Source organism: Oikopleura dioica, chromosome 2, assembly GCF_907165135.1.
Source record: "Oikopleura dioica chromosome 2, OKI2018_I68_1.0, whole genome shotgun sequence".
Classification (NCBI taxonomy): Eukaryota; Metazoa; Chordata; class Appendicularia; order Copelata; family Oikopleuridae; genus Oikopleura; species Oikopleura dioica.
Window position 1 is genome coordinate 7,765,032 of NC_137292.1, and position 25,199 is coordinate 7,790,230.

The following is a 25,199-nucleotide window of genomic DNA, read 5'->3' on the forward strand; positions in this document are numbered from 1 at the left end:
AACATCTTTCTTTGTGAACTTCGCTACCTTCTTTATTCTAGGAATATCTTGGCTGCCTGCGTCAGCTTCCAGAGCCCTCTCTTCTTCATAAACTTGCCGATCTTTTGTTTCTGTTCAATTCTCGCTGCTGCCAGCTCGTTCTCGGCGGCGGAGCGACTACTACCCTCGGCCTTCGGTCTATTACAACCAAGCATTTGGCCATCACAGGTGATTACAGTTTATTAACCTTAAACAACAAAGCTTTCTAGCTCGATCTCTTCAACTGGTCCTGCGAGTGATCCCCTCTGTCCGCGGCGCCGCCTCCTCAGTCCTTTCCGACAGCAACACAACTCAAGTTGCCCTGCGTCAGCTGAACAAAGTCGAGTCAGATTTCCAAACTCACATTCAAGAACTCTGGGGAAAGATCTCCGCGATTATGGACGATTTCTTCGCCAAACACGTGCAGAAATACGAGGTCAGAAACAAAATAATAGCGAAAGTCGATCAATAATTCATATTTTTGAAGGTAAAAGCACCAGTTCCATCGGCGACGATGAAGACAGTCGTCAAGCAACTGAAGAAGCTGAGCGATTCGTTACAAGAAGTCCTCCAGCCGGCAGAACACGTGACTCTTATTTCCAAAATTCACACGAGTTTTACTCAGCAAATGGATTCACGTATCAAAGCTCTTAGTAAGCTTTCCCCTCTTCTCTTCTTTTTATCCGTTTTTTCAGAAACTTCCAAAAACGACGGGCTTCTTCTTTCCGACATTTCATTCTACATGTCAAGCGTGCGCAAGATCGAAGGAATGACCGGGATCGACTGGGCGTGAAAAGAAAAATTCCTCGAATGAAATTTCTATCAAACTTGAAGTGCAATTTAAACTTTCATTCATTTGCTTCTGCGATTTTTTACCTTGAAGTTCTGTCCTCGATTTTTAGAAAAGTCTCTAGTTCAATCTCAATTATTCATACCACGCTTTTCGTATTTTTTACTTCTCTTCTCGCCTTCCTTTAACTAATATTTATAAAAATATAAACGATTCAAGCGATTCTTACTATTCGAAATCAAAGTTTCAATTCTGACTTTTTTAGCTGATTTGAAAATGGCCTCGCTTTCGACATGGCTAAGAGGACTAAAAACCGGACTAACCAGTAGTAGCAGCAGCGTTTCTCGAATTATTATCGGAAATGAAGCTGGGGATCTCGATTCTGGTGAGATTTTTATTTTGATTTTTGTCGCTTTTTAAACTTTTTAAAGCGGTTTGTGCACTTGTTTTGGCGTACACCTTCTCAATCAAGGATCCCAAATCCGTCACGATCCCGCTATTCAACTACTCAAAGGATCTCTTCTTCGTGAAAACTGAGGAACTGGTGACTCTGTTTCACCCCTAGTGTCATCTTCAGCAGGATTTGGGCTGTAAGTGAGGTCACCTTTCTTTGAGGTCGTTCATGTGCTCAAAAAGATTCAACTATCGGAAAACGACGTGTTCTTCCTTCCGCAAATGGTCGACGAACTCTTGAAAACGAATGATTTGGAAATAGTCCTTGTCGATCACAACGAACCAACTGGTCTCTTGAAGCAAACTTTCAGGTAAGGAAACTTTAGATAAGAAGGATGCTTTTAGTTGATCATTTTTCAAGTTCGAATAAAGTGTCGCTGATTATCGATCATCACCCAGAAAACGCTGCGAACATTTTATCTTGTGAGAAAAGGATTGAGCTCGTGGGTAGTTGCTCGAGTCTCGTGGCGGATTATGCGATGAAAGCTGCTGTCAATTTACCCGACGATGCGCGGGAACTTATCGCAAGCGCCATTGTGATAGACACGTCTGGCTTCAGCCCGATTCAGGCACTTTAGCTTTTCAGAGATTATTTTATAATTGAAGAAATAGCTCGTCGGAGATATTGACCGTGAGATGTTCGCGCGTGTGACGGATGGAAAAGAGGTGGATGTCGATTCTTTGGTCGTGGAATTGACCGATGCGCGCTTTCAAATCGATGGCCTTTCGACTAGACAACTCTTGCTCAAAGATGCAAAGCATATACAGGCAGATAAGAACAGGGTTAGTTCTTTTCCGCATTTTATAGAATTATATTTGACAGAATTGAAATATCATCTATTTTGAGATGCTGTTTTTGCCTTTTTTTCAGAGAAAATTTAGATTTTAAATCTCCATGCTCTTTTTTAATACAATTTAGTCCATCTTTGCGGCTACTCTTCACTGCGACTTGGGTGAATTTTTGGCCAAAGAAAATACCTGGAAGGAAATCAGTGAATTCTACAATTCCGAAGAGTGCAAAAGCGCCGAGATCTTGCTCCTAATGGGAACAGTTGCTGACGGTACTAATCGAGGGTTTGGCTGGTATGCGCCGAAAATGGGCGGCGATTTTTCCGAAATTTTCACCGCCTGGCAGGATTCGATCGGATCGTGGAAGATGGGTCCATATGAAAAACTCGCGATGCTACCAGCTGGCGCCGGGGCGAGAACCATTTCTGGCGCAGATGGAAAAGTCGTTTCGAGAAAAAAAGCACTGCCAATTTTTATTCCCTGGTTCAATTCTCTTTGAATCAGTTTCTTGTTTCTTCATTTATTTATTTCAGGAAGATTTATTCTTTTTTAACGTTGAATTTTATTCAGAGAAAGAGAAACGAGAGCTGCTGAGCCCTTAATATCCAGTGAAATCAACGAAGAGAACCGAGAAAATCAGGCACTCAAAAACTCTTTGAAAAATAAAGTTCAAGTTTATTTATTTCACTTTTCAAAAGTGACAAAAGTCAAATCAGACATAAACAACGCTTCAAAAACACGACACAACAATGCTCGTTGTCGTCGGCAGTTATGAGCAAATGCTGCTCGGATATAATATAAGCCAGGTACGAGCATTGACGATTCTTTTCTCTATAATTTTCTCTTTTCTAAACAGGAAAAAGGCGGATTCAAACACGACTCGGCATTCACAGACCATTCGCATTCGGGTTGCATCAAAACGATCACTTCCTCCCCGCGAATCCTGGCATCTGGTTCCACCGACGAGAGAATATGGTGAGCAATGTTCTTGTTAACTGAAAATATCATACTCTTTTTCTCCCGTGAAGCCTGTTTGATATTGAAGAAGGCAAGGAAGAGGGTATTCTCTGCGGACACGAAGGCACAGTCACGAGATTGGCCATTTACAAAGAGCATCTAATCAGTGCTGCAGAAGATGGAACGGTCAGGTATTTTCATTGCACCAAGATTTTCAAATATGTTCCCCGGGAAAAACTAAAGTTATCATTTATAAAATCCGAATTAACTGTGAGCGCTGTCCTCTAACCCCTAAGTGGTGGCGCTTTCTGGATTTTTACTCAAAATATTTGAGTCTGAAAATCTCGGTAAATGGGTCTAAATTATACGGTATAATTTATACCGGAATTGGGCGTAGCATATCCTCTCATTAGTGTTATGTAGATTATATTCTCCGTGAAAATGACATTGCGCAAATTTACCAAGCACACCCTGAATTATAGTTCTGTTTCTATTTTAATTTAATTACACCGGCTAATTTTAATTTGGACGATTCTTGTTTCAAAATAAGAACGAATTCGAGTACGCAACATCTATTTTAGTAAGTCTTCCTTTGTCCAGGGTGCTCTCGTTCCACTCTCAAGAATATTCTTTAACAAAACGTTGTAGAATGTGGTCACTAGAAGATTGGGAAGAAATCAAAGCGCTAAAGCATCCCTGTGCCGTGCGGGACTTTTCCGCCGACCCAAGCGGCAAATTACTCCTGACGATTGCAAACGACAAAACCCTCAGAGCCTGGGATCTGACAAAGGGCCGCGCCGCCTTCACGAAATCCTTCAGAGAGCAGCCAGAAAGAGTGCTCTGGGGACCAGATGGAAAAAGATACGCCCTTCAAACTGGGGCCAGTAGATGCTTGATTCAGACTCTGGAAGAGTCCAAAGAAAAGATTCAGATTGATACAAAGGATCGAATCATGGAAGTCAAGTTTTTCAGGTAAGAAAGTTTCATCAAAAGAGCTATCGTTTATTTTTCAAAAAGTGAGAACGAAGTAGCAATCGGCCTCTCCAGCGGACGCGTCGAAATCTGGAGAATAGAAAAAGGCAACAACAACAGAGACGTCGGAGTCAAGCAGTCGGACTTCTCCGCCCACTCGACGAGAATCAAGGGAATGGACATTTGCAGAGGGATACTCTTTACCGGCGACTCCAGCGGTGTCGTCTCGGCCTGGAACGACAAGGGCGAGAAGATGATGCAGTTCGAAACGAATGCTAGAATCACGTGTTTGACCGTTTCAGGAAGCGGACTGATCGATTTCGCGGAAGTTCAAGTTTGATCAGTACATTTATCCGTTGAAAAGCACCTACAGACGCGAATGAAAACGAAAGCCTCGTGGACGAAGCAAAGACAGAGCAGGTTTCTAAGGTGTGCACGAGAGCTAACTCTCTTCTCTAATTTTTCTCTAGAATTAACCCCTTTTTACATCATTTTAACAGACGGTGTTTTAACATCCTTATGATTTCCAACGTCGGTAAGAGCCTATTTTTAGCGCAAACAGAAAGTTGACAAGAGAAGAAAGTCAAAAGGAAGCCATAAGCTGAGAGAAGACAGAGGATAGAAGACAGATAACACCAGAAAACAGAACACTTCAATTATTCGTTTAGAACGAGCGAGAGCCATCTCCACTTTTATATACAGCCATTTCATTGAAAAAAATAACGATCGTTAAATTCAACAAGCTTCGAAAAAAAATAAGAAAATAAATATTAGACTCACTTTCTCGTCCATTCTTCTTGTCGATATCGAAAATTCTTGCTATTTTCTTGCCTATTTGGCATGAACTTACGCTGAATTATAAAATCACGGAGAAATTAAAATAGAAACAGTCTGCTCTATGAAAAAAACTATTCGTTTTATGTGGAACTTAAAAAGCGCTTTTCTTCAACATATAAAGATAAAAAATATTCTCTAAGCAAAGCGGGCTGATTCTTTCTTCTCTCGCCGTGATTTTGATAATTGAAAATTGAAATTTTGAATATTTCGCAGTTTCACTACACACTTTGAACTTCGCAGGAGCAAACAGACAATTGCTTTCTCTCGCTTTTAAACCATCGCTTAAATATACTGTAGGCTAGCTGCTAGTAGCTCCTTCGTGCTATCCCTTCATGCGAGCTACGATTTATTCGAGCTTCTACCCTAATTACTATTTGGGACTATTTATTGAAAAAAAACTCATTGGAAAAAACACACTCTCACATGTTCTTCATCACACTCTTTTTTGAGCTCGATAAAAACAACCGTTCTCCTGTCTCTCTCTCTTTCTCTGATTGAAAAATCACATTTATTGAAATGAAAGTTATTGAAAGAAAGTAAGCGATATCGATACATGAATACCTACTACTTTTCTCGAACTTTGTAGCTCACGACATCTTGCATTGGCACATTGACAGAAAGAAGCTAATATAATAAAATATATGTGGCTGGTAAAAATTAAGCGTAGAAGGGCTAGAAGGAGTTTTTTAGATGAAAAAATCAAGGTGAAGAACGAGAAAAAAGTTAACAAAATCGGAATATCGGAAATTTGGGATATCGATATCGAAAATCATGTCAATAGAAGATCCCTACTTTGTCGTACGCGATGACGTCGCCAAAGCTGTTGATTCCTGTGAGAAAAGAGTCGTGGAATGGAGACGAATCATGGAGGTAAAATTCATTCTGTATTTTCAGTTGTTTTTATTTTTAATCAAGGGCACCTCAACATCTGTGAAGGCCAGAAATATCACTTCCGAGTTGCGCAGCGCGGTGAGAAGCGCTGAATGGGACCTCGAAGACCTGGAAGAATCCGTCAAGTAAGATATTTTTCAATATTCAAGTGAGAGCTTTTATAGAGTGGTGGAAAACAATCCAAGTCGTTTCGGTATCGCCGACGATGAATTGCGGGAAAGGAAGAGCTTCATTGTCAGGATACGAAACTCTCTAGCAGATATGAAGTCGGAACTCGAAGGTTGCAAAATGTCTTTTCTTCATTTCCCTAATGAACTAAATTCTAGCACCTGATGTAAATGAGCGTCTATTAGCGATGGATTCGAGCCCACATGTGACCATCAAGTATGATTATAAAAAGCGTTCATCATTGATGTTTTTCTAAGCGTGAACAACTCCAGATACGGAAATTCGAATCCAGCCTTTCGGGATAACAACGGAGGATATTCCCAACAATCGCAACTTCTTCAAGAGCAAGATGGGCAATTAGAACTTGTATCAAACAATGGTAATAGTACCAAGTGGTGAGAAGAATTTGACTTCTTCTTATCCGTTATCCGTGACTGATCAAAGAAAGAACAAATTGTAAAAATTAATTTTATTTGATTGAAGTACATGTACTGAATCTTTCATGGCGAAAAGACGTATTTTACAAGACCTTCCAATTTAGTTCGGGTACTCAATCAAATAAGCCGAGCAATTGGAGATGAGCTCGACGACCAGGGACAGCTACTCGACAACCTGGGCAACGAAATCGACTCAGCTCAGTCGCGGATGAACGCGACCCTCTCCAAAATCCAACGCGTTACCAGGTAGACTCATTTTTCTCGCGGCGCTTGTCTAGATCTTTACAATAGACGTATTAGACTTTCAACGGATCGACGGCAGTGGGCCGCTATTGCTGGCTTGGCTTTTCTCATTGTAATTCTGTTTATCATGCTGTTCTCTTGAAACTTTCAAACTGTGCCTTTGCTTTATCCGGTTCAAGAATTTTTTTCCTTTCGTGAAGAAAATTGGTCTTCCTTGAATGAATTTCTTTAGTTTCTTTTCAACTTGCGTCATTTTCCCTTTCGTCTTCTTGTATCAACTCTAGTTGAGAATTAAAAAGTTGAAAAATCTATAATTTTGGCCCAAATTCTGACATTATCAAGACAACAAATTCGAGGTGATCCACTAGCGCTGATAAATTTTATGTTCAAAACAGTTCTGTATGCTTTTTTATTCTATTTTCGTTTCTAAACCGGTTTTCCTCGATTTTCGTTGAGTTTGTCAAAAATACGGCCAGTCGCTAGAACATCGCTAGAACATTTTGCCTCAACATCAAAAACAACATTAGCTAAAATCATTTGATAAAGAGAGTTGGCGGGAATTATTCAGTTTCAGGCGCGATTTTGTCTGTAAGTCTTCGTTTTTTTTCAAAATGTTATCTTTAATAGCCAAATAAAACATGGGGTCGGGTATTGGATTTAATAGTATTCGAAATTATAAATCTATTATACATTTGCAATATATTCATTGTCCAGAGAAATATATTAGTTGATATTAAATTATTTATAACTAACTTTGTCTTCTTCGAAACTTGATTTTACCTGCCTAGACATGGTAAATCGGTAACAAGAAAATGGAACCGACGTCATCCTCACAGGCTGGATCCTGGAAGGCTTACAAGCTTATTAATGATCCAGCTATTCATGGACCAGGAAAGTGTTTTTAACTACTCTCTTTTCTAAACAAGAGTATTTTTTGTTTATAAACATGAACAGGAGGATTCGGCAAAGTAACCCGCTTCGATGGCGTTTCATTCAAACCCGAAGGCTACCCTGGCCAGATTCCTTCAAATCCGCGCGACCCGCGACCCCCCACTTTTGGCTTTTCGGAAAATAAAGAAATCCTCGATCTTCCCGTCCCTCGATTCGTGATTGATGCAAATTATGTCGGCCCCGTTCCACCGCGCATGGTGACGCTTTTCTGCCTCAACGACAACATTCAGGACAGCTTTTTAAGACAAGAAATACAGCTTCGCATGCCAGAACTAAAGAAGAACATGAAAGAAATCGAAAAACTCAAGGTCAGTTTCCGCTTTTAGGTTTTTTCTTACTGCGCTTTAGATCTATTTCTCGGACAATGGACGACATCTTGGACTAGCAAAAGTTTCCTTCCGAACTGTTCGGCTAGCGAAGCGATGCGAATCGAAGCTCAACGGTGTTCAAATGATGGGCTCCAAAATTGGCGCTGTTATTGATCCAAAGGGGGAAATTCTAGCAAGACTGAAGCATGATATTGAAAACAGGCGCCTTGATCGATACAACATTTCTGGCAGCGTTATTTCTAATATTCAAAATTCATTCAAATCACAAGGAAAGTGGATGATTTCTCCAGTAAAAAGATTATTTCGTATTCAAAGAAAAAAATGATTTCATCCGGTCTTAAGGCAACGGAAACGGAAAACAGTTAATGCAGCAAAAAATTGCTGACAATAGTATGATCCAAGAGCTGAAGAACGAATTCGATCAAACTCAAGTTTCATCTGACGAAGGAACCCCTTTAGGTACTTTTGACTTTTTTCTTTGCTTCCTTCTTATTTTTCTTTTAGGTGATGAAACACCAACTGAAGACGACACGCCATATCAAGAATCAAACGGCCACGATAGCCACGAGATTAAAATAGTAACTCGTAACATGCCACAAAGTTGGGGAGCGCCAACTCAACGAGAGCCGCCTCGAATGGAAAATTCCGGCTTTGGAAACAACAAGAACTTATCAACGCCAAACGGACGGTACCATCATTCACCCGATGATAGAAGGTACAAAGACTCGTACAGTAGCTCGAACTGGGACGACGATAGAAGGAATAGAAGAGATCGACACTCTGAATCGAAATCGTCATGGGACGATCATCGCTCTCACAGGTCTGCCTCACTTTCTAAAGTCAAATACATCTGACTTGAATTAACAGAGATGACCGGAGAAGAGATAGATACGACTCTTACAGCAGCTCCAGAGACAAGCGAGATCGTGAGCGAAGATCGAGACATTCTGGTGGATCAAAGACCCGTGACGACGATTACTCAAACGGCGATAAATCCTGGGATCGTCATAGAGCGCGCGATCGGCAGGAACGCGACTTGCGAGTTCCCGATCACAACTCATGGAGCAACAATGAGAGCAATCACATTGACAACAGATACAGCCAAATGAACTCCGACCATGTAAACAGTCAGAACTAGCAGTTCTAAAAATAATCTAATTCAGGGCTGGGGATCAAATGGAAACTACCACAGCGAGAAATCGCAGGCGCATGATCCATGGGCTCGCCACGACAACGAAATGAAGCGCATCCCTTCCTCTGAGGGGCGACCTTACAACTCCCAGCACCATCAAAGGAATGGAGCGATAAAACTAATGCTTTAGTAGAAATCAACGAGGAAAATCATCAAGGTCAAATTCGCACCCCACATAGTGAAAACGTAAACAAGCCCAATAATAATGTACAGAACAGCAACCATTCTACCATGCTCGAAAAGGTGAAGCCACCTGCCGATGGCAGCACTGAGGACATGGAGATTTCCGACGAAGAAGAGGAGGGAAAAGAAGAGAAGCGCAAGCAAGAGTTGTACGACCAGTTTGTGCGCAAGACCATTTACTTGCTGGGAAATGGAATGACGCAGAACATCCAGAAGGACATAATCAAAGTAAAGCTGAAAATTGCAGAACTGTTGGTTTATTAGTAATCTTTAGATTTTCGAGCGTTCGATCATCAACAAATACAATACTTGGTGGCAAGAGCAGCAAGAGGCCGAGGCCGAAAAGAGTCGTATACAAGCAGCAAACAACCTCCGCCCTGAAGTACATTCCACGTCAATCTAACTTATATTTAATAAACTACCACTAGCCCGTGCAATCTCGTGTTTTTAATCCAAATATGGACCCTGGTTCGCTTATTCCCAAATTGCCCAGCTTCAGTCTCAAACGAAAAATTATACGCCAGAGTATGAAATCATTATATTCTCGCCCTCCTGAGAGCTTTATTATAATATTATATTCACCGAATCTATGACTATTGACATTATTTTGAGCAGCTGATCCAGCGGATCCGTCAACTCAGGTTGAGTCCGAAGAGCCGAAAAAAGCCAAACAACCTCAAGAAGAACCACATGTTCCCCCGCCTCCGTACGTTTCTTTTTTTATTTTGTATTTAACTTGTTAGTTATGAATACGTACCTTTTTTCTCGTGATAATTTTGTCTTTGATGGCGATGAAAGCAGAGATCTTAGGGAGTTTTTTTGAAAGGATGACAATATTTCTGACGCGGATCAATGACGATTTTTTATACTAGGAGCTCTTCTGAAGACGAAGTCACTGAAGACGAGTCAGAGCGAGATTCTCTCATCTCGGAGGATGATAAATTGGAGAATTTCGACGCGCCTTCCGCTCCACAAGACATACGGCCTAGTACACCGCCACTTATAGAAACGTCAGAGGATTCAAAAGATGATAAGCCAATCCTTTATTCGTCACCAAGATTTAGGAAGCCGGTTAATACGATTCGTAATTATTTTTTTCAGATAATATCTGATAATCAATGACGTTTCTTGACGCTTGAATTCACACTCTTTCTAAATTTTGTTTCGACACTCTCTAATCAATTTGCCTATCAAACCGGTAAAAGGGGCGATAATCGAGCGCCTGAGTCTCTGCTTCTTGCCAACTTTCTGTATGAACATAGCTATTGCAATCCGGAAAAACTCGCATACGACAAGAAGTCAAAAGTTTTCTTGCAAAGGACAGAAGAGGAAGAAGAAAAGCTCCTCGAGGAACCGACCAGAACCGATGTTGAAGATCTCAAGTATTTGCGCCAAGAGCTCACGAGAAGGAGATTATTGCTTCCAAAATGGAAGCCTCATCCACCTGTGGAGACGAGAAAGAAGGTAATGAGAGTTTGGGAAATATCGTAATCCTGATCAATTAAATTCAGGATAAATTATCATCTGGATGTGCCCGAACTGAGGGGTACTTTAAATACACCTGGGAAGAAAAGCTCCAGATGCGTCTTAAACTACATCGTCTCGGTCAATTAATCGGTAGAAACACATCTTGCGATATCTTCCAACTCTTTCAGATCTGAAACCAGAGGCAACATCTTCCGGAACCGACGCCGCTGGGCGAAAAGAAGCTGTCCAGGCGACCGATCGAGAAACGAGGAATTATCACAGAAGAGTTGCCGATGAATTCTCGGAGTCAACGATGATGAGATACAATCAACTGACGATGCGGAAGAAGAAGGTCAAATTCATGAAAAGTGCTATTCATGGATGGGGCTTATTCGGTACATATTCTTTTGGAAATTGACACTCATCGTTGTTTTCAAGCTCTGGAAGATATTCCAGCCGATGATTTCGTGATCGAATACGTCGGTCAAAAGATCCGCATCGGTATCGCCGACGTCCGGGAACGAGAATATACAAAATGTGGAATCGGCTCCTCGTATTTATTCAGGCTCGATACGACGCACGTAATCGATGCTACTAAACACGGAAGCTCTTGTATGTCAAAGTTGATAGTCCAAAATTTCTTATTATCCTTCGTTTTCAGCTCGTTTCATCAACCACTGCTGTGTGCCAAACTGCATTGCCAAAGTGATTACCGGGGCGGATGGCGAGAAGAAGATCGTTATCTACTCCAAGGTCCCTATTCCCAAGAACGCGGAAGTAACGTACGACTATAAGTTCCCCATCGAAGACGAGAAGATTCGCTGCCTCTGCTTCCACGAGAACTGCCGCGGCTATCTCAACTGAAACTCTTCTTTCGATGAAATATTTCATTACTATTTATTATTACTTTAAGATTCAAAATGCCTGTTTTATTCAAAGAAGCAACACTGATAATGATCCTCTTAACAACGTCTTTTGATAACTATTCTTTTGTAAGGCAAATCACAAATGTGTATTATTCAAAGTATCTTCTTGTTATTTAAAAATAAGTTTTCAACTTAAAAAAATCAGGGAAAAGAGCCAACAACGGCTCTAGTCTAGTCTACTAGTCACCTATCAAGCTAGGTGCTCGCTTCCACTCCAGACCCTACAACGGTAACTGCCACTGAACTTTGCTTTACAAAAAGTTAATTAAATCAACTTTCAACTTTCACCTGTTATGTTTTCTTTTGTTTCTGTTTCGCCTTAATAATACAAAGAAATATACTTGTGACTTGTTCTTTTTTGAGTTCTGCTGGATTTTCAAAACGGCTTTCTTCAAATTCAAAATTCAAATATACGAGGATTAAAAGCGAAAATCGACGGCTAAGTTTTAAATATAAAATGCTCTGCTTTGTGACTTTTATTATTCTAAATATATATTTTAAACGAGTGAGCTGTACTTTTTACTCGAAGGAAACTAAATTAGTTGTTTTCAGAGAAAAATATAGAGATGGGAGGAGACGGAGGAACCTGCTGCAAGGCGCGCTCGATTATGACCAAAACAAAAAAGGAGAAAAAGAAACAAGACGTAAGTTGAGAACTTTAGTTCGTCAATAATTGACTGCTGGATTAATTAGCGAGAATACGAAGTGAACGCAAAGTGGACGTTCTGCTCCATTTCCGGCAAGTCGCTGACCAAGCCAATCGTCAGTTGTCAACTGGGCAAGCTCTATAACAAAGATGCAATAATAGAGTTTCTACTTGATCGTGCTAAACAACCTCCCGAGACCCAGCGTCGTCTCAAGCACATCAAAGGACTAAAAGATGTTGTAGAATTGAAGCTGACGGCGAATCCAAGGTGCGTAACTAAGTTTATATTTAGAAGATGTTTTAAACTAAAAATTACCAAATTATTTTCCAATTGTGAGTCAATTTGAGGCTTGAGTGTGAAGAAAACAATAAAAGAGCATCTGTGATTTCGACATTTGTTTCACATCGTAAACAAATTCCATTCCATATACTTATGACGAGGCAGTAAAGGGTGCGGATGAGTTTCTTACCGTTGAACTCCCCGAAAACCTTCGAAAGTTAAAGATTTCAATTAATGAAAGTTCCTAAAAATATACAGTATATAATATACCCAATTAAAGCCACCGAACCGATGCTCATGGAACGCAGCACGGTGCCAAGTACCACTGCCCGATCTCGACTCTTGAAATGAACGGCCGCCACAAATTCGGCTACATTCTCAGCACTGGAAACGTAATCTCCGACCGGGCGATTCAGCAACTCAAAGAAGACAACATGATTATCGGTAATGAGACTCACCACAAAAAAAATGAGTGCAAGCCATACTTTGTACGTTTTTGTTATGAACACAACCTCATTGACAAGCGTCATCCGTTTTGGAGCAAAAATACAACTCAATTAAAAAATGTTTGTTTTAAAAACTGCAGATGAGCCAATTCTTGAATGTTCGACCAAATTAGATTAAATTGAGGCCGAGTCTATTAATGGAGACTTCTTGAACTAAAAATAATTGTTTCTTCTTCCAGATCCATCGAATGAGCAGAAGTACCCGCTTGATGACATCATTTACATTAATTTGGAAGAAGAAATCGATATTGAAAAACAGCTGAATAGAATGAAGGCTAGAAAAGAAGCCAAAAAAGCTTCAAAGGTTCTCTCAAGTATCAATACTTTCCCAAAACTAACGTTGAATTGTAGGCCAATAAACGGCAGAAAGCAGAGGGCGAAGAGGAAGCCCCAAAGAAGAAAAAGAAGTCGATCATTGTCCCTCAACGTCTGGAAAAGTCAACGATCAACTCCAGGCTCAATACAATAACACGTAAAAATCATGATTCATGAAGCAACAACTTTTAGTAATTGTTAATTTAGGAACTTCGATCAAAGACGGAGCAGAATCCGTCAAAAATCAAAAGCAAAAGTCTGAAGTTCTCTCCGCTCTTTTTACCTCGCACGATTCTTTCATTGGCGATCTTACTGCGGAGGCACTGGCTGGAAGGTAGGAACCATTCTTTGCTAGAATCCCCTGAAATAAAACTTTTTCGAAGAACGGCGAATATGGCCACCGCGGCCATCCAAAAAATCAAAAATGGCGTGCGATCTAACGAAGCTCGAGAAACTCAGAAGAATCTGAAATACGCGCGCTACAAAGCCGGTGGTTTAAACAACTGATCGTTTGTCGTCCTCTTTATTTTCTCGAATAACAAACATCATGTTTGTAAGCGTTATTGTTTCTGCCAGCAAAAAATGTACCATTTTCAAAATGGAATTTCAATTGAACTTGATTTTTACCGACTGTTTTATCATTTCCATAAAAGATAACAAATTTACCGATGTTTGTTTATCGTCTTTTCTTTTTCTTAGAAAGCTATGATAACACTGCGACCGCCGCCACAAAGCATCGCCCGACAAGTCCGACTCCTGAGTCAGACTCAACAACTAGCAGGAAACAACAGACGAATGGCCAAAGAAAAACAATCCCTCGACGGCGACAAGCCCTTGACGTATGAGAGGCGATTCAAGCCGCATAGAATCAACAGAATCAAGCAGTTCCAGTGCGTCAATACGACGAATTTGAAAGATTTTGGCTTTGATGTAAGTAAAAATAGATTCATTCGTCATTTCCAATATGCTTGTTTCCTTGTTATTATAACAAAATGCTTTTAAGAGCAATTGTTCCTGAGCACTTTCGCTTCTTGAGTACAATATTTGTATAAAAATATTAGTCTCATCAATTCAATTGAATTCAGATGAATTACTTCAGACAAAAAGAAACCTCCCAATGAAATCATGTGAACTCGTTAATCCTTGATTCTAGCTCCATGGAGATAATCACGCAGAAAACGCGATTTACGAAGATTTATTCATCAAAAAGTTCCTTCACGGTGTCTTCTGGCATCAGCTGATTCCCGAGCAAGGAATTGCCATTTTGAGAAGATTGAATGAAATTGAAATTGTTGTCACGATCACAGAGGTTCGTGTTTAAGACTTTCGCACTCGTCCGCAAAAGTAAAGGAGAAATTGAGAAATAGACAGAGTATCTGTGTATCTACAAGTTGAGAATACCCGTAGTTGCGAAGAAAATAAGTTTATCTTTGTCGTATAGTTTGTTTTAAGTAGAGTTGATTAAATTAAGTACCGAGTCGGTACTGCCGACTTATGTTCTTGACCATGTATTGAATACATTCTCCAACATTGTTTTTACATTGGTAATAACAATCTTGCTTGATTCGATCTTGGCTACCCCAGTTGGCTGTCTAGTTCTCACCTTTTTGTCTAGAATTCATCAAAATAATTAGTATTATTATCCTATTCATGATCTTTGAAAAGAAAGTGGGTTTAGAAAGTAATTCGAATATTTAGACGCACAATCCACTGACAAAGCCGGTAGTTGACCCACCAGGAAACATCTTAACGAAGCAGCGTCCGATCAAAATGGAGCCCGGGACCGTTGGAGACTTTTATTTCAAAGCTGGCTTTGTGGAAACGATTTTGTCGCATCAGCTGAAAAGAAATGTTACTTGTACAATGAAATTCGCGTATAGGGATCAGACGCATTATTCTTACTGGTAGACACTGAACTCGGAGTTCTTAGTAATTTCTTTTTGAATCAATTGTTTAAAGTCACAAGTTTTCAGATGCGTAATGGCGGAGCAATGAAACGAGTTCGCCCTGAGCGGTTTGTTACTAAGAAATCGCTAAATGATAACGATAGGATGCGGATTCCATCAAAGGCTTCTTCTATCTATGACGATGAGAATTCAAAGTAAGACATCTATCTCGTAAATCTAATTAAAAATTAACGATAAAACCTTCAAAGATAAATTTTTCAAAGATAGAGAAATAATAACATGACGCTTCGAAATTATCATCTTTATCATATGACTATTTTTTACGTATTTTCTGCTTATCAAACACGTGTTTAGCAGCACAGACGAAAGTCTTAACCAACAAAGTCTCTTTGCTCAAATCAAGCAATTGGACAACTCGCTCGGTTCCTACTGGAACGTTGCTCCTGAAACTGATTCAACCGGAAGACGACCAAGAAAGAAAACGGAGCGACTTCAAATGTAAGTTTTCAAAGAAAAATGATTGTCTGTGAGTCAGAAAGGCGCAGTCCGAAAGCGCGATAACCGATCTTCCCAAGATCTGATTTCGTGTCAAGCCAAAGCTACCCATTTCGCTTTTTCATTTATTTATGGAGAGAATGAAGCCCGAGCATATTCCTCTTCGAAAGGCGTCTCTAATAATTTATTTAGAGATAAAATTATATGAAAAGTAAGAAAATAAACTCATTTTTAATGATTATACACTGTATAATATACACTTATTAAGTGTCATTTAAAATGATTAAGGTGGTAGAAACAGCTTTTTTGAAAAAAGCCGATTTTTGAACGGCGCCCAAGCTCAGCCAACCTTAGATTATTTAATTCTCTCTTCGACTTTAGTTAGATTTATCTTAGATCTAAAAACATCTGTTTCTAAAATTATTTTTTGTTATTTAACTGTAGAGAGCGAAAAATCAACCCATCTCGTCGAAAATGCCGATTTTAGCCCATTTTCAAGCACGGTTATCTCGAGTCATGTGATGAACCGAGAATTTCAAATCTAATTTTAGGAAAATTCAACCCTTTTTCTAGGAGCATCTATGATTGAAATTGCGTAATCATGAAAAATGATAATGTTGCGAGGCCGATTGAAACTTGTGTCTCAAATTTTCAAAATTTTGAATTTTAAAGATCATTTTTTCGTGATACCCTTAAGTTATGGTCCTTCCAAAATTATTCAAGATGATCATGTGATCCAAGCAAATCTATTCTTTTCCCGTTGATCCCCTTATTAAACGATTTTTACTGTGGCTAAATTTCGAAAAACTCAAATTTGCGCCAAAACTTCAACTTTTAAGGCAATTTTTAGGGCGTTCCAACATAGTTAGAACATTGTTATTGATAGAATTATATTTTTCGTGCATTGGGTTATCAAAATCTTCAAAAAAATTTTTAAATTTCCATTTTTGGCAAAAGCTGTTTCTACCCCCTTAAGTGACAAAGCTTGCGTATGATGTTCGTGTTTAGAAAGATACTCGCAAAAATAAAGAACTTTCAATGAAAGTTTCAAATTGTCTATAAAACGTTTAGTCTGAGATAGAGACGCCTTTCAAGTCGTTCAGTGAGGGTTGTAAACTTTACAATCTTAAGGGGGAGGTCGACGAGAATCGGGATTTCTGTAACCAAAAATCCGGAAAAACCTGCTTAGATAGGCGAATTCTGACTTTTCAGGTGAAAAGAAAAGTGTTTGAAAAATACAGCGGCGAAAACTAGAAAAAAATTTTTTTCGAAAAATTTTTCAAAAAATTGGGTCAAAGTGGGGGTTACTCGTAACCAATAAATCTCGAAAACGGGATTTTTTTTTTCGTCTAATTAAATAAATAGTAAGTTGAAACCCTTAAAAATACAGCGGTGACAATATAAAACGGGCTGCTTTTATATAAAAAATTTTTTCTGTTTACTAAAAATATGCGATTTTCCTAAAAATCGTCATTTTTGCTCATTTTTCACGGAGAATGTTACCAAAAGCGCCGAGACTCGAAATTTTTTACTGATTATGATAAGAAAACCATTCAAAAACAATATCTAGTGAATAAAAATCGGATTAAGATTGTTTTTGGGTGAAATAAGAAACTTTAAAATTTTGTAAAATCTCGAATTTCAGACACAAAATTGAAGATTTTGTTAAAAAAAGTTAGTCAATGCCCAAAAAGCTGGAGACCAAAAATGTTCCTTTTTTATTAAGGAATCCAAAAATATAACCAAAATTTTGAAAAAGCGAAAAAATTTTTCTCGTCGACCCCCTCCTTAAGTTAAAACAGTTATAATCTTACATTCTCTTTCATTTATCTATTAGGTTCTATTGGTAATTATTATTTGCAATAAATATTCCTAACCCGCTCAAGGTCGATATAAACCGTGCATTATCTATAGAGAAGAAGAAACGAAAAGCAATGGCGATCCAAACAGCCCCGTAAAAAGAAAACAACAGTCTCGGAAGACGAAAAAAGAAGGTAATTACCTTTGGTTAACTTTGTTAGTAAACTCTGATAACGGGCATTTTAAGAATTGAAAAGAGAAGCTGGAGTTGATGTTTCTGATGATGAATCTTTCAAATCGGGATCGAATGATAGGTCTACCCATCAGGGCTCGGACTTTGAGGACTTTGATGAACCAAGAGACGTTCCAACTTCGCTTACTGGTGCTAAAAAACGAAAGGTAACACTTTTTTATTGAAACTTTTTAAAAATCTTTCCGAAATAGGCGAAGACGCGTCCACGTACCGACCTGACGTCCTTAAAAGTGCGCCTCATGCTCAATCGCCACGAAAGCCAACTGTCTTCGACGATGGAGGCAAGTCAAAGTCGAAGATAAACTTCTAAAGACTAAATTTAAGAAACTTTGTGGCACACTAACCCCAAGCGAACTCATCAAAGACGTATCGAAACACCTCATGGAAAGTTATAACAGCCAGCCTCTCCTGCTCAAGTCTGAAAAGACGATTCTCTGCCACATAAAAGACGAGGACTTTGAGGAAAAGACCAAACCGCAAATTTGTCGAAGTCCATCGGTAACCACCCTTTTTCAGATAATAAAATTTAACTTCAAATTCAGCCTGATCGAACGCTGCCAATCTCCAAGAAAGCGGAGCAAGAGCTGAAATTGAGCTTGAAAAAGCGGCTCGCTGATCGTCGCATTCTAGAGCGCGACCCCAACTCTGAAGCGTTCAAAGCAGTGGTCGCGGCGAAGGCGAGTCTCTACGAATTCTTGAGCAAAAATTTCAACAACGATGGGACGCGAAAGAAACCTGCCAAGGCCTAATTCATAGAATTTACTGCTCAACCCAATCGATGACAATTATCAATTGAGAGTTTATCAACAACCATTACTTATGATTTAGATTTTACTGATTCTAACTTTATCAAAATTAAATCTTTCTTTCATTTATTACCTAAAGACGGAATTACAGTTAAATATAGTTATTCTGCATTAAACATTGCCTGACTTATTTCCTATCTCGAACCTCGCTCCCTGAAATCACCAAAAACACGATTCCTTTTGAAGAAAACGAAATAAGTACACCCTTAGAAATTCAAAAATAAAACTGAAGCATATTCTCAATCCTCGTCTTATTCTCTTCACATGATCTTCTCCCCGCCGGATCGGGTTTTTCCCTAAAATCAGGGCAAAAAATGCTAGTGGCGTGAGCTCAGGGTAGCTTATCGCTCCTCACCCCTCCCACTAATATGGCACACACCCCTGCATTATTGTATTAGTTCGAAGTTTGGAAGAAAACGACCAGAGAACTACTGGTATTTCTGATAGAATGTTGCGACGATTTGGACTTCGAGTGTTCCGAGGTGCCTCCCGGGCGGCTTCTTCTTTCAAAGGTGACATATTGGAAAAATACATGCAAGTGTATAAAGATATACAGTACACTATATCATACTGCGCGTCATAACTAGTATTAGCAAGCGGAAGTAAAATACGAGACATAGAGTTTAAAATTGAGCCATCAAAGTATACTAAAATCACGAGATGACTTCCATAGAGGATTTGAAAACTATCAAAAAGAAGCGCCAACTAAAGGGTTCTGAATATGCGCATATATTTTATATGATTAAACTGTATTTTCTAGCGGCTGATTTGACCGTTGAAGTTACTAAATCGCCAGCCCAAAAGCCCGAGTCCGCTGATAACTTGCCCTTTGGCGCCGTTTTCACCGATCATATGTTGGAAATCGACTGGACCGCCGAGAATGGATGGGGCACTCCAGAAATCAAGCCATTCCAAAACTTATCGCTGGTAAATTCAACATTTTCCAAGTTCAATTTCCGAAAATAAACTCTTCTCCTTCTGTAGCACCCTGCCGCCAGTTGCCTTCACTACGCCATTGAGTTGTTCGAAGGGATGAAAGCTTATAAACGACACGACGGCAAAGTGGTTATGTTCCGACCAGACAGAAACATGGCACGAATGCACTCCAGTGCGGTGCGAAGCGCTCTTCCTGAATTTGACCAGGTATGTTTCACTGTCATGTCTTGAAGTCTCCAGCGAAGCCAGGTTCAATTCTTACTTGAACTATTTTAGGAAGAGATGCAAAAATGCATTCAAAAGCTCGTCGACTTGGAGCGAGACTGGATTCCTGACTCTAAAGTTGCTTCGCTCTACATTCGACCGACGATGATCGGCACAGAACCTACACTTGGCGTTTCTGTAAGCAAAAGAATATCTAACGCTTTACCACTAAACCTTTAGCCACCAAAATACGCTAAATGCTTCGTCATTCTTTGCCCCGTCGGTCCTTACTTCCCAACTGGCGGATTCAACCCCGTTTCTCTTCATGCTGATCCCTCCGTCGTCCGAGCTTGGGATGGTGGATCTGGAAACTTCAAAATGGGCGCTAATTATGCTCCTACTATTCATCCTCATATGGAGGTAAGTTTTGCTTTCGAAAACTTAAAATAACTATCATTTTAGGCGATGAAAAAAGGCCACCAACAGATTCTCTGGCTTTACGGAGACGAGCATTACATCACCGAAGTCGGCACAATGAATCTGCTTATCTACTGGGTAAACGAGAACGGCGAAGAAGAACTTGTCACTCCACCTATCGAGCAGGGCGTTATCTTGCCAGGTGTGACCAGAGACTCGCTTTTGACTCTCGCACGTGAGTGGAACGAGTTCAAGGTGACCGAGCGGCCAGTTACGATGAAAGAATTGGTCGATGCTTTGGACCAGGGACGAGTTAAGGAAGTCTTTGGTGCCGGTACTGCTTGCGTCGTCTGTCCAGGACAGGGTCTCTTATTTTTCAAAAAGATTCTCTTGGAGGTCGAATATTTTGTCAATAATGATTATTTGCGGCCCACTAACGACCGCTTATCGTTGTTCGTAACAAATTTCTTTTTATTTTTTGTTAGTTGGAGAATCTTGGTATAAATTATACCGTTATACTACCGTTATATTATCTGGTAGAACGATTTATTGCGCGTTGCAAGTTGTTTCGATGCGCAATAATCAATTTTCGTGCCTGACCTATCGCGGAAAAACAGCACAGTTGCTCCATGTTTAAATTTGTCAAGATAGAACATCGTATTTCTCTAAATTCAGCTCAGTTTGACAAGTATGCAGCGGGCGGGGTTGAAATGACAATATCCCCTCGTTGTTCAAATATGCGTTCGACATATCTTCAACTGCCTAGGACGTGCCAGTCGTGGAATTCACAAGGTTTGCTGTATTTGCAAAGAGGCGAGTTCGAAGATATTCTGTCGCAATTTCGCAACCGAGCTCAAGTTTTTTTTATGTGGAAAGATGAATTTTTACTTTTCGAATGAAAATGACTTCATTTCTAGTTTGCTAGATTACAAGAGCATCGAAATTGATGTTTTCTGTGTCCCCACAGGTGACGCTTTCTAACGTGACCCGAAAACAGTGAACCGTGTCACCTACGGCGACCGTGTCTTGGAAATTCCAACGATGGATAACGGCGCCAAACTTGCCACGCGCTTCTTAAACACTCTCAACGACATTCAGTACGGCAACACCAGCCGAGAAGGATGGCAAGTCATCTTCTAAGCTCAACATGCCAATTATACCTACGAGCCAATATTTTTTGCCACAAACCAACGAACTACACCATTATACTCATTTTATACGATTGTTTTTTTTTCTTAGCAGTGTTTTTTTCGTTTGAATTTTTTACACTCCTAGATCGTTAATCGATTTCTTTATTATAATTATTTAAAATAAGCCACTAAGATTATAATTTATAAATGTTTTGTCTGCTCGTTTCCAAAAGGGCTTGAATTTCACTGTGAAGTTCTCGATTTTAGTCTTTCTGGTGCAATTTCGAACTCCGAAATTTTACCGCTTTCATACTGCACTTCTAAACCTGTTCTCAGCATGGTTTCACAAGTTCCATCCAGCCCTCGTTTTGTTCCACGCTCTCGTTAATACCAAATTATATTATTGTTATTATGATATTTTAAAAATGTACTCTGTTCAACAAGGAGATTCAATAAACAGTACTAACTCAGAAAGCCATTCGCGTATTCCTATGTCGTGACATGTTCTTTTAATTGTACGACATGATAAAAATGCTTTTTAAATTGACGACTCTTGATCATTCTTTTTAGGAAAGGGCAAGCAAGTTGGCTTGCAAAAAGATCGAAAGAAGCACTTTTCAAGTGCGCAAATTAACGAAAGTAACCAGACTAAAGGCTCAGGAAGGTGATTATCATTTTTGGCGGTTTTGAGCTATCTGCTAAACATACCCCGGTGCATGCTCTAATCCTGCTCGTTTTTTCGCAGAAGGCTATCTGCCATGACCTCCAATTTCGTAGTGAACTCGGCGAACCCGTAGACAAATTCTCAAGTTCTCAAGTTTCCTTTCACTAAAGTAGCAAATGCTACTTGAACCGCTTAAAACTTTATTTGGCAAACCAACAAAATGAGCGTTTCATGTTTCATGTTCATTAATTCTCTGTATCGAGACAAACAAGACGTGCGCCTCTTAAGATATTAGTAATACCACATTAACATATTCAGCAAGAATAAAGTTCTTTCGTTTTAGATGATAAGCAAGTCCCAATTTTTATCGACGCTTCCGAAACTTGAGTGATAAGATGGATGAACTTTTGTTCGATGAAAACTAGGTTTAGTAGGAACTTTATAGAGTTCTGGCGCGTTTAGTCTTATCACCTAAAGTTCATGCCTTAAATTTCAGATATTTCTTCCAGCAAATTCCATTGACTGAGCCCGAGGCAGCGGAATAGAGAAAGGGAACTCTACGAAAGAGTTCGATGGTTGTTCCATCATGTTTTTAGAAACGAGCTTTCAGTGGAAGCATGTCCAATTGTTGACGTCGCACACAACTTGTACCAATCAACGGAGATAATCGAACATGCCCACAACATAGTTAGTGAAGAGTTCTCTCCCTTAAATCTACAGCATTTCTGACGAAAAGGTTTATTGAAAGTGGAATTGATGTTCGAGCGGAGACTCGTTCTTTCCAGAGTCTGGGTACCCGCTGAAGTCAAATTGGTCATTTTTAGCCATCAATTTTTTCTGTTTTTTGATCCAGAATAATATTAAGAGCACCAAAGACTTCTTAAAGGACAAAGAAAAAAAATAATATTTTTTGAAAAATTCACCACGTGACTATTTTCTCGGGAATAATTCTAGTTTTTTGGCTCTAATTTGTGACCCCATCACGCCCCATAAATGAGACCCATATATATTGAAAGAGCTTCAAAAATGCTTTCAGAAAATGTCACTCATCGAATTGCAGGACATTGCAGGCAGATTCTAGAGACGTTTAAAGGTCAGGATTTGCGAAATTTCCGCGATGTAGGGTGTTCGAATCCCGACGATGACACTTTTTTTTCGAGGTGGACTTTAGTTATTTCTTATCTTTTTCGAATAACTATTTACCCTTGATACCTAAGAATCAACTTGGGGCGCTAGAGAGTATTGTAAAATTTTTAAATCAAAACCATAATAATGGAAAAAGCCTATATAATTAGAATTTTCGTAGCGGATGGGTGTGGGTGGGGTTGGGGACATAACTGAGATTGATCAACTCAGTGTTCCAAGCCATTGTCAAGCCCCTTAAATTAAATAATCAAGGAACGGGGCTGAAACGGCCCGAAGGGCCGTCAAGCCCTTAAATTAAATAATCAAGGAACGGGGCTGAAACGGCCCGAAGGGCCGTCAAGCCCCTTAAATTAAATAATCAAGGAACGGGGCTGAAACGGCCCGAAGGGCCGTCAAGCCCCTTAAATTAAATAATCAAGGAACGGGGCTGAAACGGCCCGAAGGGCCGTCAAGCCCTTAAATTAAATAATCAAGGAACGGGGCTGAAACGGCCCGAAGGGCCGTCAAGCCCTTAAATTAAATAATCAAGGAACGGGGCTGAAACGGCCCGAAGGGCCGTCAAGCCCTTAAATTAAATAATCAAGGAACGGGGCTGAAACGGCCCGAAGGGCCGTCAAGCCCCTTAAATTAAATAATCAAGGAACGGGGCTGAAACGGCCCGAAGGGCCGTCAAGCCCTTAAATTAAATAATCAAGGAACGGGGCTGAAACGGCCCGAAGGGCCGTCAAGCCCTTAAATTAAATAATCAAGGAACGGGGCTGAAACGGCCCGAAGGGCCGTCAAGCCCCTTAAATTAAATAATCAAGGAACGGGGCTGAAACGGCCCGAAGGGCCGTCAAGCCCCTTAAATTAAATAATCAAGGAACGGGGCTGAAACGGCCCGAAGGGCCGTCAAGCCCCTTAAATTAAATAATCAAGGAACGGGGCTGAAACGGCCCGAAGGGCCGTCAAGCCCCTTAAATTAAATAATCAAGGAACGGGGCTGAAACGGCCCGAAGGGCCGTCAAGCCCCTTAAATTAAATAATCAAGGAACGGGGCTGAAACGGCCCGAAGGGCCGTCAAGCCCCTTAAATTAAATAATCAAGGAACGGGGCTGAAACGGCCCGAAGGGCCGTCAAGCCCCTTAAATTAAATAATCAAGGAACGGGGCTGAAACGGCCCGAAGGGCCGTCAAGCCCTTAAATTAAATAATCAAGGAACGGGGCTGAAACGGCCCGAAGGGCCGTCAAGCCCTTAAATTAAATAATCAAGGAACGGGGCTGAAACGGCCCGAAGGGCCGTCAAGCCCCTTAAATTAAATAATCAAGGAACGGGGCTGAAACGGCCCGAAGGGCCGTCAAGCCCCTTAAATTAAATAATCAAGGAACGGGGCTGAAACGGCCCGAAGGGCCGTCAAGCCCCTTAAATTAAATAATCAAGGAACGGGGCTGAAACGGCCCGAAGGGCCGTCAAGCCCTTAAATTAAATAATCAAGGAACGGGGCTGAAACGGCCCGAAGGGCCGTCAAGCCCCTTAAATTAAATAATCAAGGAACGGGGCTGAAACGGCCCGAAGGGCCGTCAAGCCCTTAAATTAAATAATCAAGGAACGGGGCTGAAACGGCCCGAAGGGCCGTCAAGCCCTTAAATTAAATAATCAAGGAACGGGGCTGAAACGGCCCGAAGGGCCGTCAAGCCCCTTAAATTAAATAATCAAGGAACGGGGCTGAAACGGCCCGAAGGGCCGTCAAGCCCCTTAAATTAAATAATCAAGGAACGGGGCTGAAACGGCCCGAAGGGCCGTCAAGCCCTTAAATTAAATAATCAAGGAACGGGGCTGAAACGGCCCGAAGGGCCGTCAAGCCCTTAAATTAAATAATCAAGGAACGGGGCTGAAACGGCCCGAAGGGCCGTCAAGCCCTTAAATTAAATAATCAAGGAACGGGGCTGAAACGGCCCGAAGGGCCGTCAAGCCCCTTAAATTAAATAATCAAGGAACGGGGCTGAAACGGCCCGAAGGGCCGTCAAGCCCTTAAATTAAATAATCAAGGAACGGGGCTGAAACGGCCCGAAGGGCCGTCAAGCCCTTAAATTAAATAATCAAGGAACGGG

The 25,199-nt window shown here is 40.5% G+C and overlaps 9 protein-coding genes across 14 annotated transcripts in view; all 9 read left to right on the forward strand.

Moving 5' to 3' along the window:
• LOC145696940 (vacuolar protein sorting-associated protein 54-like) overlaps window positions 1-1,030 on the forward strand; it is an 83,665-nt gene extending 82,635 nt beyond the window's left edge. Inside the window, exons 8-11 of the mRNA XM_081774062.1 lie at window positions 42-207; window positions 249-454; window positions 506-671; window positions 714-1,030. Coding sequence (XP_081630188.1) covers window positions 42-207; window positions 249-454; window positions 506-671; window positions 714-811 — 636 coding nt within the window. The 3' untranslated portion in view covers window positions 812-1,030. The remainder of the gene's footprint in view (window positions 1-41; window positions 208-248; window positions 455-505; window positions 672-713) is intronic.
• A 54-nt stretch (window positions 1,031-1,084) lies between these two features.
• Window positions 1,085-2,549, forward strand: LOC145698051 (exopolyphosphatase PRUNE1-like). Its single transcript, XM_081775257.1, has 6 exons — window positions 1,085-1,193; window positions 1,240-1,352; window positions 1,424-1,572; window positions 1,623-1,830; window positions 1,874-2,044; window positions 2,181-2,549. The coding sequence occupies exons 1-6, from the start codon at window positions 1,085-1,087 to the stop codon at window positions 2,547-2,549; spliced, it is 1,119 nt and encodes a 372-aa protein (XP_081631383.1).
• Window positions 2,550-2,799: 250 nt separating this feature from the next.
• LOC145698052 (p21-activated protein kinase-interacting protein 1-like) lies at window positions 2,800-4,319 on the forward strand. The gene is made up of 5 exons (XM_081775258.1): window positions 2,800-2,856; window positions 2,907-3,025; window positions 3,079-3,198; window positions 3,656-3,979; window positions 4,025-4,319. The coding sequence occupies exons 1-5, from the start codon at window positions 2,800-2,802 to the stop codon at window positions 4,317-4,319; spliced, it is 915 nt and encodes a 304-aa protein (XP_081631384.1).
• Window positions 4,320-4,601: 282 nt separating this feature from the next.
• On the forward strand, window positions 4,602-6,798 carry LOC145696969 (syntaxin-6-like). Of its 4 annotated transcripts, none has more exons than XM_081774101.1 (7): window positions 4,602-5,686; window positions 5,732-5,832; window positions 5,872-5,987; window positions 6,034-6,091; window positions 6,133-6,254; window positions 6,417-6,558; window positions 6,604-6,798. In XM_081774101.1, the coding sequence occupies exons 1-7, from the start codon at window positions 5,588-5,590 to the stop codon at window positions 6,695-6,697; spliced, it is 732 nt and encodes a 243-aa protein (XP_081630227.1). In that variant the 5' UTR covers window positions 4,602-5,587; the 3' UTR covers window positions 6,698-6,798. The 4 variants fall into 4 exon arrangements, with proteins under 4 accessions (XP_081630227.1, XP_081630228.1, XP_081630225.1 ...); XM_081774102.1 differs by having other exon boundaries at window positions 6,613-6,798; XM_081774099.1 differs by having other exon boundaries at window positions 4,602-5,832.
• Window positions 6,799-6,930: 132 nt separating this feature from the next.
• LOC145696931 (uncharacterized) lies at window positions 6,931-12,125 on the forward strand. 2 transcript variants are annotated; one of them, XM_081774050.1, is made up of 18 exons: window positions 6,931-7,143; window positions 7,344-7,443; window positions 7,507-7,814; window positions 7,855-8,101; window positions 8,175-8,294; window positions 8,340-8,655; window positions 8,703-8,955; window positions 8,999-9,127; window positions 9,205-9,438; window positions 9,485-9,592; window positions 9,639-9,735; window positions 9,823-9,916; window positions 10,083-10,272; window positions 10,414-10,674; window positions 10,722-10,827; window positions 10,866-11,072; window positions 11,116-11,289; window positions 11,339-12,125. In XM_081774050.1, the coding sequence occupies exons 2-18, from the start codon at window positions 7,368-7,370 to the stop codon at window positions 11,539-11,541; spliced, it is 3,123 nt and encodes a 1,040-aa protein (XP_081630176.1). In that variant the 5' UTR covers window positions 6,931-7,143; window positions 7,344-7,367; the 3' UTR covers window positions 11,542-12,125. The 2 variants fall into 2 exon arrangements, with proteins under 2 accessions (XP_081630176.1, XP_081630177.1); XM_081774051.1 differs by having other exon boundaries at window positions 9,826-9,916.
• A 30-nt stretch (window positions 12,126-12,155) lies between these two features.
• Window positions 12,156-14,019, forward strand: LOC145699480 (replication termination factor 2-like). The gene is made up of 7 exons (XM_081776755.1): window positions 12,156-12,247; window positions 12,297-12,517; window positions 12,810-12,973; window positions 13,215-13,339; window positions 13,387-13,507; window positions 13,558-13,684; window positions 13,734-14,019. Exons 1-7 carry the CDS (start codon window positions 12,170-12,172, stop codon window positions 13,855-13,857), a joined length of 960 nt encoding a protein of 319 aa, XP_081632881.1. The 5' UTR covers window positions 12,156-12,169; the 3' UTR covers window positions 13,858-14,019.
• Window positions 14,020-14,028: 9 nt separating this feature from the next.
• LOC145699482 (small ribosomal subunit protein uS3m-like) lies at window positions 14,029-15,295 on the forward strand. The gene is made up of 3 exons (XM_081776757.1): window positions 14,029-14,280; window positions 14,504-14,659; window positions 15,049-15,295. The coding sequence occupies exons 1-3, from the start codon at window positions 14,056-14,058 to the stop codon at window positions 15,256-15,258; spliced, it is 591 nt and encodes a 196-aa protein (XP_081632883.1). The 5' UTR covers window positions 14,029-14,055; the 3' UTR covers window positions 15,259-15,295.
• Window positions 15,295-18,854, forward strand: LOC145699479 (uncharacterized). 2 transcript variants are annotated; one of them, XM_081776753.1, is made up of 7 exons: window positions 15,295-15,451; window positions 15,612-15,755; window positions 17,667-17,746; window positions 17,800-17,951; window positions 17,997-18,086; window positions 18,130-18,303; window positions 18,348-18,854. In XM_081776753.1, the coding sequence occupies exons 1-7, from the start codon at window positions 15,324-15,326 to the stop codon at window positions 18,552-18,554; spliced, it is 975 nt and encodes a 324-aa protein (XP_081632879.1). In that variant the 5' UTR covers window positions 15,295-15,323; the 3' UTR covers window positions 18,555-18,854. The 2 variants fall into 2 exon arrangements, with proteins under 2 accessions (XP_081632879.1, XP_081632880.1); XM_081776754.1 differs by having other exon boundaries at window positions 15,301-15,451; window positions 15,615-15,755.
• Window positions 18,855-19,015: 161 nt separating this feature from the next.
• LOC145696482 (branched-chain-amino-acid aminotransferase, mitochondrial-like) lies at window positions 19,016-21,762 on the forward strand. The gene is made up of 7 exons (XM_081773526.1): window positions 19,016-19,123; window positions 19,372-19,538; window positions 19,596-19,754; window positions 19,824-19,949; window positions 19,992-20,171; window positions 20,214-20,532; window positions 21,166-21,762. The coding sequence occupies exons 1-7, from the start codon at window positions 19,060-19,062 to the stop codon at window positions 21,306-21,308; spliced, it is 1,158 nt and encodes a 385-aa protein (XP_081629652.1). The 5' UTR covers window positions 19,016-19,059; the 3' UTR covers window positions 21,309-21,762.
• Window positions 21,763-25,199: the final 3,437 nt, after the last annotated feature.

Excerpts from the sequence above, each read along its gene's own strand:
- LOC145698051 (XM_081775257.1), top strand. The coding sequence starts at position 1,085 with ATGGCCTCGCTTTCGACATGGCTAAGAGGACTAAAAACCGGACTAACC. Across the intron at positions 1,353-1,423 it reads TCGTGAAAACTGAGGAACTG|GTCGTTCATGTGCTCAAAAA; the intron begins GTGACTCTGTTT and ends CCTTTCTTTGAG. Across the intron at positions 1,573-1,622 it reads CTCTTGAAGCAAACTTTCAG|TTCGAATAAAGTGTCGCTGA; the intron begins GTAAGGAAACTT and ends TCATTTTTCAAG.
- LOC145698052 (XM_081775258.1), top strand. The coding sequence starts at position 2,800 with ATGCTCGTTGTCGTCGGCAGTTATGAGCAAATGCTGCTCGGATATAAT. Across the intron at positions 2,857-2,906 it reads TCGGATATAATATAAGCCAG|GAAAAAGGCGGATTCAAACA; the intron begins GTACGAGCATTG and ends TTTTCTAAACAG. Across the intron at positions 3,199-3,655 it reads GCAGAAGATGGAACGGTCAG|AATGTGGTCACTAGAAGATT; the intron begins GTATTTTCATTG and ends AAAACGTTGTAG.
- LOC145696969 (XM_081774099.1), top strand. The coding sequence starts at position 5,588 with ATGTCAATAGAAGATCCCTACTTTGTCGTACGCGATGACGTCGCCAAA. Across the intron at positions 5,988-6,033 it reads TATGAAGTCGGAACTCGAAG|CACCTGATGTAAATGAGCGT; the intron begins GTTGCAAAATGT and ends ACTAAATTCTAG. Across the intron at positions 6,559-6,603 it reads AAAATCCAACGCGTTACCAG|ACGTATTAGACTTTCAACGG; the intron begins GTAGACTCATTT and ends TCTTTACAATAG.
- LOC145696931 (XM_081774050.1), top strand. The coding sequence starts at position 7,368 with ATGGAACCGACGTCATCCTCACAGGCTGGATCCTGGAAGGCTTACAAG. Across the intron at positions 8,295-8,339 it reads TGACGAAGGAACCCCTTTAG|GTGATGAAACACCAACTGAA; the intron begins GTACTTTTGACT and ends TTTTTCTTTTAG. Across the intron at positions 9,593-9,638 it reads CAAACAACCTCCGCCCTGAA|CCCGTGCAATCTCGTGTTTT; the intron begins GTACATTCCACG and ends AACTACCACTAG.
- LOC145699480 (XM_081776755.1), top strand. The coding sequence starts at position 12,170 with ATGGGAGGAGACGGAGGAACCTGCTGCAAGGCGCGCTCGATTATGACC. Across the intron at positions 12,248-12,296 it reads AGGAGAAAAAGAAACAAGAC|CGAGAATACGAAGTGAACGC; the intron begins GTAAGTTGAGAA and ends TGGATTAATTAG. Across the intron at positions 13,685-13,733 it reads GCGGAGGCACTGGCTGGAAG|AACGGCGAATATGGCCACCG; the intron begins GTAGGAACCATT and ends ACTTTTTCGAAG.
- LOC145699482 (XM_081776757.1), top strand. The coding sequence starts at position 14,056 with ATGATAACACTGCGACCGCCGCCACAAAGCATCGCCCGACAAGTCCGA. Across the intron at positions 14,281-14,503 it reads TGAAAGATTTTGGCTTTGAT|CTCCATGGAGATAATCACGC; the intron begins GTAAGTAAAAAT and ends CCTTGATTCTAG. Across the intron at positions 14,660-15,048 it reads TTGTTGTCACGATCACAGAG|ACGCACAATCCACTGACAAA; the intron begins GTTCGTGTTTAA and ends TCGAATATTTAG.
- LOC145699479 (XM_081776753.1), top strand. The coding sequence starts at position 15,324 with ATGCGTAATGGCGGAGCAATGAAACGAGTTCGCCCTGAGCGGTTTGTT. Across the intron at positions 17,952-17,996 it reads CTGGTGCTAAAAAACGAAAG|GCGAAGACGCGTCCACGTAC; the intron begins GTAACACTTTTT and ends TTTCCGAAATAG. Across the intron at positions 18,304-18,347 it reads AAATTTGTCGAAGTCCATCG|CCTGATCGAACGCTGCCAAT; the intron begins GTAACCACCCTT and ends CTTCAAATTCAG.
- LOC145696482 (XM_081773526.1), top strand. The coding sequence starts at position 19,060 with ATGTTGCGACGATTTGGACTTCGAGTGTTCCGAGGTGCCTCCCGGGCG. Across the intron at positions 19,539-19,595 it reads CATTCCAAAACTTATCGCTG|CACCCTGCCGCCAGTTGCCT; the intron begins GTAAATTCAACA and ends CTCCTTCTGTAG. Across the intron at positions 19,950-19,991 it reads AACCTACACTTGGCGTTTCT|CCACCAAAATACGCTAAATG; the intron begins GTAAGCAAAAGA and ends CTAAACCTTTAG.